This window comes from Pipistrellus kuhlii, unplaced genomic scaffold (assembly GCF_014108245.1).
Source record: "Pipistrellus kuhlii isolate mPipKuh1 unplaced genomic scaffold, mPipKuh1.p scaffold_m20_p_11, whole genome shotgun sequence".
NCBI classification, from domain to species: Eukaryota; Metazoa; Chordata; class Mammalia; order Chiroptera; family Vespertilionidae; genus Pipistrellus; species Pipistrellus kuhlii.
Genome location: NW_023425416.1, coordinates 48,139,350 through 48,150,598, shown reverse-complemented (window position 1 = coordinate 48,150,598; position 11,249 = coordinate 48,139,350). Strand labels below are relative to the sequence as shown.

General features: G+C 55.8%; 1 protein-coding gene across 3 annotated transcripts in view; it reads right to left on the bottom strand.

The window, feature by feature from the left end:
* Window positions 1-151: 151 nt before the first annotated feature.
* The window catches only part of LIMD1 (LIM domain containing 1), a 46,247-nt gene continuing 35,149 nt past the window's right edge, over window positions 152-11,249 (bottom strand). For 2 of the 3 annotated variants that reach the window (XM_045579491.1, XM_045579490.1), the window contains 4 exons: window positions 10,449-10,511; window positions 7,027-7,157; window positions 5,316-5,384; window positions 152-3,771 (listed from right to left, as the gene is read on the bottom strand). In XM_045579491.1, coding sequence (XP_045435447.1) covers window positions 3,243-3,771; window positions 5,316-5,384; window positions 7,027-7,157; window positions 10,449-10,511 — 792 coding nt within the window. In that variant the 3' untranslated portion in view covers window positions 152-3,242. Of the gene's footprint in view, window positions 3,772-5,315; window positions 5,385-5,976; window positions 6,029-7,026; window positions 7,158-10,448; window positions 10,512-11,249 lie in introns of all 3 variants that reach the window. The other variant, XM_036432060.2, reaches the window with a different exon arrangement.

Sequence of the window (11,249 nt, the reverse complement as noted above, 5' to 3'; positions counted from 1 at the left end):
ATTTCTCTCCCTCTCCCTTCCTCTGTGAAATCAATAAAAATATATTTTTTTTAAAAAGAAGAAACCAGAGCCCTAAAAGGAGACCAAATCCACTTTACAATGAGCACCGTCTTCTTATTTCACACACAAAAGACCCGATCAACATTATTAGGTTGAAGAGCACTTTAATGGTCTACAAATTGATGAGTTTTATTGTTATGACATGTTAAATCATTTTATAGGAACAGTGAAACCTGGGATAATTTTACAGGAACAACATTGTGCATAACTTCATAGGAACAGTAAAATTTTTAATAAATTTGTAGAAAAGAGACCGAGAAAAATAATTTTCACTGCACAGTTGACATTTTCATACTCTCAATGGAAATTTCCCACATCTGTCCTGTTCTGGCTCAGAACAATAGATAGCCAACATCTGTTGTTCATTTTTTATCTGTTAACTTCAGAAAGTTACTTCAAATAGTAACTGGGAAATTAGGACCATTCGCAGCACAAAGGAGAGTACAAAGAATTTGGTTTCCTGGCAGACAGGGTCTTATTAACAACGGCACCAAGCAACCATGGTTTGGGGGGCGAGTCTCGCACACATTCTTTGCAAGTGAGTCAGCAGCCCTCACAGTTCTCACTTTCACACACACACTCACACACACATACACACACACACAGAGAGATGGCCTGCAAAGGACTGTGGGTAATTCTCCAGTCCTAACATTTCTGTTTTCCCTTTTGTAAGTGTGACCCAAGCCCAAGGAAACAAGGTGACGGCAGCCCTTGCAGGTGTTGGAACTTGGTGACAATCCCTCCCACCATGCAGGACCCAATGGAGCAACCTCAGGACTCAACTGAAAGAGCCTGTCACTCCAGCACTGACCGAGGAGCAAGGAAAGTCCTGTGGGGGCAGGGCCAGGGCCCTTGCAGTGGCAGGGACAGGACTAAAGGCCCTCCCATGGTGAGAGATGAACAAATCACTCTTTACTCAGTGACAGATAGGAAACACCAGAGGCAGAGACTCCTGACAGAGCGGCCAACCTGGGTTACTCGCCTTTCGACCACCCAGGCAGGTTTTGAAAGGCCCTACCTGAGGGGGTGGGTGAGGGGCAGTAGGAAGCAAGAAAAAGAAGGGGGGGAAAATGAAAGGGCAATGAGGCAAGGGAGAAGGCTGGCGCTGGGGTCTGGAATCAGGCTAACGTCAAAGAGCTGTCTAGGGAACCAGGGAAGGGCTGTTTGCTCTACCTTTTACAGCCAACGTATTCATCCTGGTCTGCCAGGCGCTTGTTTTCTCTCTAAGCACAACCTCATGACAGGTCCACGTGGCTAATAACGTACAGAGTGTTTAAAATAACCGGGTAGGCGAACATCTCCTCGTGGCTTACGTGCAAAGGCCTGAGCAGGAGAGAGAAAAACGGGGGGACGCGGATCACGAGAGAGGTTGCTGCTCATGTCTCATCTGGGAATTCTCATTGTTCTTCAATAATAATAATAAAATAATGCCATATTGACCGCGAGATCTGAATCACCCCAATGCAGTCTATTTTAAAAATCTCATTTAAAAAAACTGAATCACAGATAAAACTAACGAGTTACCCAATTTGCAAACAAACACCTCCTACTCCCGCTGGACTCGAAAGTGGAACAAAGGTGAGTCCTCGGGGCCAGAAACATCCGTGAGTTGGCAAAGGCGGCTGAGACGCATTGGCTGGCTTCCTCTGCCCACAGCCTTGCCCGGGCTCAGCTGGAGGACTTGATGGGAAGAGAGGGGTGTGACCCCAGGGGTCCCTTCCCCAACCCCACTCATTCACAGGTTTCCAGGAGGCTCAGCTTATGAGAAAGAACCAAGGACAGACAGCACACAGCCTAGAAGTGGCATCTGGCCAAAGGACCCCAGCAGAATACATTTCACAAAACTGTGCAACCACCCATGGCGTCAATTCTTGCGTCTTACAGACAACTGCTACCGGATGAGTCAAAAACATGGCCCGCGGGGGAAGCTGGGCCAGGGGGAACATCTGGGAGTCCCAGAATGGCTCCACTGACCAGCCTCCTCGGCCCCAATCCCGAGCTCGGGGTGCCAGGTGAGGAGGCAGAGAGCAGACGCCAGCTGCCGTGCCCGGCCGGCCGTGGTGAGATGGTCCCAGTGCTCCAGGCTCCGGGGCCCTCTCCGCAGGCTGAGAGGGCGAATGCCCCCCAAACCTTTTACCAACAGGAACGTATGTATGTATCTTCCTATCGAAATGCCCAGGGATCCTGACCTCGGGCCTCAGGACTGTGACATGCAAGGCAAACCCTGCCTCCTCCGTTCAGACGTTGCCTTGGAAACTTGCCAGGGTGTGGCCCTCCAGGCCTGGCCACTCCCGGGAGCCAGCATGATGAAATAAGTAAGGCAGTAGCACCCAGTTTTCCATCTCTTCCCTGCTGGCCCTTGCTTAGGGTCCCAGGGCCCGGGCCCACCGGAGAGCGGCCGGCAAGAAGCTGGATGTTCCTAAGGCACCAAAGAAGGTCCCTGAGCCCATGGCCACGGTCCACGTCCTCCTCTACCTGCGACGTGGGGATGCCCGTGTCTGTGAGGTATGTTGTGTGTGTGTGGAAGACTGAAAGTGGAGGAAACAGTTAAAAGAGGAAAAGAGAGAGACAAAAGCTCTGTACCTAATATCGGTTCCTTCCAATGTAATAATGCCGGTGCCAAAAGGGGGGCCAGAGAGAAACCCGTGCCATGACTAATAACTTATCCTCAGGCGCGCCCTCCACCGCCCGGGCTTAGAGGCCACACACACACACACACACACACACTCCTGGCGGACAAGGGGCTGGGAGGATCTATCGCTGGCTCTCAGGACGCAGGACTTCCAGAAGCCCAGCCTTCCCTGAGCCGTAGAGGCATGCGGGGTCCGAGGACCTGCCTCTGCAGAAGCGACTCCCAAATCACAGACCCTGGAGAGCGCCGGAGAGGGGAAAGGGCAAAGGGTGGGCAAAGAGGCCTGGTGCCCGCACCAAGTTCTTTGTCCCGGGGGCAGAGTCTAGGGCGGGGCAGGTCTCCGCCAGCGCCCCCTCCCTGGCTGCGCAGATCTGTCGGGCACACAAAATGCAGGCAGGGGGCGGGGGGCAGGGGGCAGGGGGCAGGAGGGCGCCCCGCCTCGCTTACTTCGGCACTGGCTCTCGTGTTTGGGCTTCCCCTCTCGCCTCAACCAGTTAAAATTTGCAGCCCTTCTGCTGAACGCAGCTCTGGGGCGGAAGGAAGCCCAAAATCACTCTGAGCATGTACGTGTGCAGGGGGACATGGGGGGCACTATTTCCCTGGAGGGAGAGGAAGGGTTGGATGGATGCATCGGCAGCGGGAACCTCTCCCCGCCCCCCCAGATCTTATGAATCACGCTCCGTGCACACCTTGCCCTGTGATGGGACCGGGTCCTAGCATCTTCCTGAGCGATCGGACGCAGGCCCTCGGGGAAATACACACCCCAGGCGGGCAGGGTCGCAAGCCTAGGGCCCCAGGCATGTGCGCGGGCACTCGCTGGCCACGCCTCCTCCACCCCCACCCCCACCCCCACCTCCACCTCCACTCCCAGAATCCACAGGCACCCGGGCCTCTCCCCGCCCCTCGGGCTGGGGCTCCGGCTAGAAGAGGTGCTGCTGGTGCTGCTGGTGCTGCTGGTGCAGGGCTGCGGGCGAGGGCCCTTTCTCCAGCCGCTGGACGTGGCAGGGCTGGCAGAAGAGGTGGTCCTCCAGCGGGTAGCAGCGGTGGCCGTCCTCGTCGTTGAGCTCCAGGCCGCAGTCCTGGGAGAGGCACACGTGTCCCGCCGCAGCCAAGCCAAGGGGCTGCCCAAGGCCAGCGCCCCGGGAGCCAGCGATGCGGCTCCCGAGGGGGTGGCGAACGCAGGACCCCACCCAGCCACCCTCCTGGGGAAGGTCTGGGCGGCACTGCCCCACCCCCGGGCCACCCGCCATCGATCCCCATCCTGCACTTGAAATGGGGCTGGTGGGCCGAAACCGGTTTGGCTCAGCGGTGGAGCGTCGGTCTGTGGACTGAAAGGTCCCGGGTTCGATTCCGGTCAAGGGGGCATGTACATTGGTTGCCGGCACATCCCCGGTAGGGGGTGTGCAGGAGACAGCTGGTCGATGTTTCTCTCTCATCCATGTTTCTGGCTCTCTATCTCTCTCCCTTCCTCTCTGTAAAAAATCCATAAAATATATTTTAAAAAAAGAAAGGAATGGGGCTGGTGAGCAATGGGAGGTTATGTCAGGGTAAACACACGCCAGGTTTCCAAGGCTTGGGGGGGGGGGGCGGGGAGAGGGGGAGGGAAGGATATAAATGACTCATGAGAAATGTTTCACGGTGACTCCACGTGGGAATGGTTACCCTCTGGAGAGAAGGGGCTGGGTACCGTTTATCACAAAATGGACCCTGGGCAATTTCTTTTCAATGTGGCTACTAGGAAGCAAAGAGACAGCGGGACCTGCGTCTGTGGCTCTCGATTTCCACCGGAGCGTGGGTCTGGATGTGTGGAGGGGACCGTGGAGCGTGGAGCTTCCCCTCTGCCCCTCGCGCCTGGGGCAGCACTGACAAGGCCCACCTGTTTCCTCAGCATGGGCGGCGGGAGCGATCTATCTGTACCCACACCCCGGTTCTCCCGACCCGACCCCCCCCACAGCATCACAAAATACGTCTCCATCTCCTCCTCCCACGTAGTTCCGGTTGGCAGGCCACGGGCTCCCACAGCGCCTGCAGCCTTCCCAAGGGCTGGAGAGGGGTGACCCCTGGTGGGCCTAACCGTCCTCAGCCCGGGGGTGAGGGGGGGGGGGAAGAGGCAGAGTCCCCCCACCCCACCTTCACACCCATCAGCCACCCCTGTGTCCCAGGGGGGTGAGGTGCAGGAGAAATGTCTTTGTGATTTCCAGGGCTCGGCTGAGAACGAGGCTCCCGGCAGACGGAAAGCCTACACCAGCGTGTCAAACTCACAGCCAAGCTTGGTACACACTGGAGGGGGGGTGGGGTCTATTCCGCACATGGCACAGCTGCCTGAAGACGAGGCCCCCCCACAAGACCCCATGCTCCTCCCACTCGGCAGCTGCAGGCGGGGCAGCTGCCGCGGACTCGGGCCTTAGAGAAAACGACAAAGACCTTCATGCCCCAAACACCTGCGTCCTGTCCGCCCTCTCCTCCCACCTCCGCCCACAGAACAGGCTCCGTCCCATTTCCTCCCTCCGCTCCGACGGCAGCCCCAGGCCCGGACCTAACCGCCTCCTGCCTGGGTCACCTGGGCGGGCTTTCTCCTGGACTGAGAAGCGGGTGCTGGGGGCCTGGGCGGGGGGAGGCCTACCTCGCAGTGGTAACACTCCACGTGGTAATCTCTGTCCATGGACACGACGCGGATGGTCTCATCCGAGCCCTGGGCCGAGAAAAAGCGAGAACAAGACGTTGGGGGGCCCATTGGGTTCCACAGGCAATGGGGTATGTGTGGAGGGGAGCAGGGAAGGATTCTGAGTAACAAGCAGGCAGCCTTAGGAGAAGAGACTAGCATGGGGGGGGGGGGGGTAGGGAAGGACACACTGACTCATGGGAAATGGAGGGACAGGAGTCCCACCCTCTGGAAGGTCGTCAGCACTGAGAAAGCCACCTGCTCACCTCCTCCTCCAGGACCTAGCACTGAGTCTGCCCCGACTGCGGGCAAACAGGGCACGGCAGGGCACTGGGCTGGGGCCGTGGTCGGCAAACTGCGGCTCAGGAGCCACATGTGGCTCTTTGGCCCCTGGAGTGTGGCTCTTCCACAAAAATACCACGGCCTGGGCGAGTCTATGTTGAAGAAGTGGCGTTAGAAGTTTAAGTTTAAAGAATTTGTTTGGCTCTGTGGACTCATGAGTTTGCTGACCACTGGGCTAGGGATGCGGGTGAGAGAGGAAGGGGCCGCTTGGGGAGGACACGAAGGACAGAGCCGGGAGAAACTCCTGTGGTGAGCAACCCGGGTCCGCGGGGCATCTCACCTCAGGCGGAAGGATGGGGAGCCCGCAGGCTGCACACTTGGGGGCCAGCACCCTGTGGGGAAAGCAGAGACGCCGTGAGATGCCAGTTGTGCTTCTGGAGGGCAAGGCCCAGGGCTCCTGGGAGCCCTCCTCCCGGCCTGGCCCTGCCCCCTCCGGCCCCGGACAGTGGGCCTGGCTCACTCACTGGGACGCGCTTCCTCACACTCCGGGATCCACCCCCAGTGCTAACGGGCACACGTGGCCCCTCTCTGCTCGGAACAGAGACTGACTGTCTGCTTTCTCCCCACGAGGAGCCTGGCACAGGCCCAGGCACACCGAGGGAGGAGACCGGTGAACCGGAGGATGTGACCTGGGGGTTTTTGGTGTGTGCATGTGTGTGTGTGTGTGTGTGTGTGTGTGTGTGTGTTTTCAATAAAAGTAATTCTTGAATCAGCCAAAACCGGTTTGGCTCAGTGGATAGAGCATCAGCCTGCGGACTGAAAGGTCCGGGGTTCGATTCCAGTCAAGGGCATGTAGCTTGGTTGCGGGCACATCCCCAGTGGGGGGTGTACAAGAGGCAGCTGGTCGATGATTCTCTCTCATCGATGTTTCTAACTCTCTATCCCTCTCTCTTCCTCTCTGTAAAAGAATCAATAAAATATATTTTAAAAAAAATTAAAAAAAATACTTTAAAAAAAGAACCTTTGTAATAATATGAACAATAAAGATGATTTTTAAAAAAAAGTGAATAGGCAAGCCACAGACTGGGAGAAAATATTCACAAAATATGTCTGATTAGGGCTGGTATCTAGAGCTGCACTGTTCGATATGGCAGCCATTAATATAGCTGTTTCAATTTAAATTAATTAAATTAAATCATTAAAAAAAAAAAAAGTAATTCTTTAATCAGTTCCCATCTGCACAGACATCTGCTGAGCTCCGAGGCCCCCGCTCCACCCCGCAAACGGTGAGTGAGGCCTTTGCAGGGCTGTGGGCTAACGGGCGAGCCGCCTGCAGACTCGCCTCGGCGGGTGTCTGCCGTGGCTCCCGAGTGCGGCCCCGCCCTCTTACTTGTGGTAATCGCGGACACAGTAGATCTTGTTCTCCGAGTCCACGGTGAAGGGCACGCCGTCCAGGCACTCGTTACAGACGACACAGCGGAAGCAGCCCGGGTGGTAGGCCTTCCCCAGGGCCTGCAGGATCTGCGGACACACAGGTCAGGCCGGGACTCAGCGGGATGACAATCACACATACCAAGTTTCACGTGGCCCAAGGTCAAGAGGCGACCGGGCAGGAAAGCGAATGCGGTCACATGTATAATAAACAGGAGGAGGCCACACAGGACCTTCCTCCTCAATTCCTAAAACTCCGGGAGGGAATTTCAGTGGCTCCCCCGTCGGAAAGCCTTACGGTTCTCCGTAGGAAATGATGCATAGTAGGGCCACAAAAGCATCGATCCGCCCCGGATCTGGGGAGCAGCGAGTACTATGTGGAAAGGTTGAAGGCAATTCCCCGTGGAAAATGCAGGGCTCGGAGAACGCCTCCAAGCCCTTCTAAGCGGCTTTGACCCTGCGGCAGGAGAAGCCGAGACTCAGCCGATTATCTCAAACCCAAGTGCAAGCAAAGCCTCTTTGCTGTTGCTTTTTAAGAAGCACAGTGAAGCCGAAACCGGTTTGGCTCAGTGGTAGAGCGTTGGTCTGCGGACTGAAGGTCCCAGGTTCGATTCCGGTCAGGGGCATGTACGTTGGTTGCGGGCATATCCCCGGTTGGGGGTGTGCAAGAGGCAACTGGTCGATGTTTCTCTCTCATCGACGTTTCTAGCTCTCTATCTCTCTCCCTTCCTCTCTGTAAAAAATCAATAAAATATATTAAAAAAAAAAAAAAAAAAAAGCACAGTGAAGAGAAGGCCCCACAAACCTCCTTCCCCTCAGGGTCCCTGACCCAGAGGTGCCACCTGGACCGGTAAGAGGCCACCCTGAAGCCGGGACCGTGCTGACACGCGTGGGGAGGGGAGAAGAGCCGGACAGAACGTCCTTGGCGACGTCAGAACGTAACCAGATCCACCCACCGCGGGACCGCCCACCTCCACACTCTCGTTCGGTGAGAAAAAGGGTTTTTCCTGCTAAGTCGGTGGTTCTCCGAGTGCAACCCCTGGACCAGCAGGAATGAGTATTCATGTCCATCAAAGATGTGCCTAAGCCGAAACCGGTTTGGCTCAGTGGATAGAGTGTCAGCCTGCGGACTGAAGGGTCCCGGGTTCGATTCCGGTCAAGGGCATGTACCTTGGTTGTGGGCACATCCCCAGTGGGGGGTGTGCAGGAGGCAGCTGGTCGATGTCTCTCTCTCTCATCGACGTTTCTAGCTCTCTATTCCCTCTCCCTTCCTCTCTGTGAAAAAAAAAAAAAAAAATCAATAAAATATATTAAAAAAAAAAAAAGACGTGCCTAAGGGTGTTCACAGCGGCTCTGTTCCTGCGTGGCCCCCACGTGGGAACCAGCCAAACCCCACCAGCAGGAGAATGGATGAGCAAACTGCCCTATCCCTACAACGGACTTCTCCGTAGCAAGGAAAACAAACACACTCCCGACACAGGTGACCACAAATGCACGAATCTCAGAAACATCTTCCTACGGGAGAAAAGGCAGACCCCAAGGAGCCTGTACGGTAGGATCCCATTTACACGGCGCCCCGGGACCAGCGAGACAAACCCGAGGCCAGAGGTGGCGGGGCCAGCAGGGGGCCCCGGCGGGAGGGGGGTCTCGACGTGGAGGCGGCCAGGGAGGAACCTTCTGGGGTGCGGACTGTGGGAGATGACCTACATCCTGATCTGGGGGAGCTGCTGTGAGTATCTGCACGTGTAAAAGTTCACTCAGCTGCACACTGGGGGGCGGGGGAGGGTGTCCTTTACTCCATGAGTTGCTTCTCAATAAAAATGGTTGTTGCTTATTTATGTATTTATTTTAAATATATTTTATTGATTTTTTTTTTTTTACAGAGAGGAAGGGAGAGGGATAGAGAGCTAGAAATATCGATGAGAGAGAAACATCGATCAGCTGCCTCCTGCCCACCCCCTGGTGGGGATGGGCCCGCAACCAAGGTACATGCCCTTGACCGGAATCGAACCGGGGACCCCTCAGTCTGCAGGCCGACTCCCTATCCACTGAGCCAAATGGGTTTCGGCTGGTGGTTGTTGTTTTTTTTAAAGGCAACTCTTAGCAATTCCCTTCTCCTGAAAGGAATGAAGGGATCAGGAAAAAGGAGTTTATTTAACTCTACAACGAAAACAAAGTTCTAGGTCCTTTTCTCCAGTATATTAAATAAAACCTACAGGGCCACTCTCCATGGGTGAGCACCTGACCCTCCATATCCCTTAGGCCCACAGCCTCCCCCTGTAAGGCGGGGCTGCGAACGCCCACCTGGGGCCCTATAAGTCCTTCGGTCTGGCCCTGCCAAGGCATGAGGGGCGAGCTGATTAAATGTGTGACACAACGCAGCAGGCGATCTTTAAGCTGGTAATCTTGTCTGGCCCATGAGTGATGCTATAGATATCCAAATGGCCCCTGGCAGGAAAAAGGTTCCCCATCCCTGCTCTACGGGGGCCAGGAAGGGAAAGCTAGCTCCCCTGAAGGATAGAGACACTGCGGCCCAGGACACAGTGAATGGCTCAGAGAGCCCGGGGCTCAGCCAGGAACAGAATGGATAAAAGGTGCTCCTTGTTCCCCTGGTTCAAAATTCATCTTAGGCCCCGGCTGGTGTTCTCAGTGGTTAGTGTTGGCCTGCACACCAAAGGGTCTCCAGTTCTATTCCTGGTCCAGGGCACGTACCTGGGTCTCAAGTTCGCTCTCTGTTCCCGGTTGGAGGCAACCAGTTGATGTGTCTTTCTCACATCAATGTCTATGTCTCTCTCTCTCTCTCTCTCCCCCCCCCCCCCCTCCCTCTCCCTCATTCTCCCTCTCCTTCTCCCTCCTTCTCCCTCTCCCTCTCTCTCTCCCTCTCCACCCCCCCTCTCTCCCTTCCTCCCTCCCACTCTCTCTGAAAAGCGATGGAAAAAACATCTCCTCAGGTGAAGATTCACAACAACAACAACAGAAATGTAATTAGTTTTAGGAACAGACTGAGCCGGGCAGAGCAAAGGGGAAAAGCACAGAGTTTATCTGACTTTCTGTGCCCGACGCCAAGGCAGCTGAGAATCCCGCAGTGAAAACAGGTCCCACCGGGCATGTCAGCCAGGATGCCGCCGGGCCCCCAGGAGGCCAGAGGGAGGCCAGCGTGCGGACAGCCCAGAGCAGAGAAGATCATGGGAAACACACCGCCATGTGGACTGGAGGGCTGGGGATGCGCACGCCAACGCAAGCCAACTTCAAACACGGCGTCCTGCCTGGGACCTGCTTCCCACAGGTTCATAAAGACGCAGCCACACGCCGAGCTAGGACACACGGTTCTCCCTGGCGAACGCCTCTGTTCTCTGCGGGCGTCCCCCTCTCCCCACTCACCATGTCCATGATCAGGTGGCCACACAGAAAACACCGGTCAGCTGACTGCTGGAAGCCGGAGTACTGCCGAGGGAGGAGAAGAGAGAGTTAACCCAGGCAGGGCGGAGGCACCCAGCCTCCCCCATCTCCCCGGCCAGCCATGAGGGTAGCCAGGACGTTCTCAGAGAGATGTGTCACTCTGGAACCTGTCATTTCCCCGGGAACAACACAGCTGTGAGGTGACTCATGGAATCATTTCTGCCACAAAAGCCACGACCCATACCAATACCACTTGCCCCAGGAAGGCCACCTGGGTACCCGTGGCAGGGCAGAGGGGCCTGAATCCAACCAGGGCGGTTCTAAGGGGAGTTCTCTCAGGCATCGCCTACAAACTCCAAAAAAAAAAAAATGCAAATGATTAGGATACAGCCCACGTGGAGGCTCAGGGGTGGGGCCCGGAACCCGTGTTTTCACAAGCCCTTCGAAGGATTCTGATGCATGTTCAAGTGTGAGGCCACCAGGTCAGTGGATCCTAAAACAATTCTGAAGCATGCAGGCTAACCTGGAAGCTCAGAGAGGTTAAGTGATCTTCTCAAGGTCACACAGCTTCCAAGGGGTAAGGACAGGATTCAAAGTCAAGTCAGTTTCTGGTTAAAAAGCCAATGCTGCCGAAAACCGGTTTGGCTCAGTGGATAAAGCATCAGCCTGCGGACTGAAAGGTCCCGGGTTCGATTCCGGTCAAGGGCATATACCTGGGTTGCGGGCACATCCCCAGTAGGAGGTGTGCAGGAGGCAGCTGATCGATGATTCTCTCTCATCGAT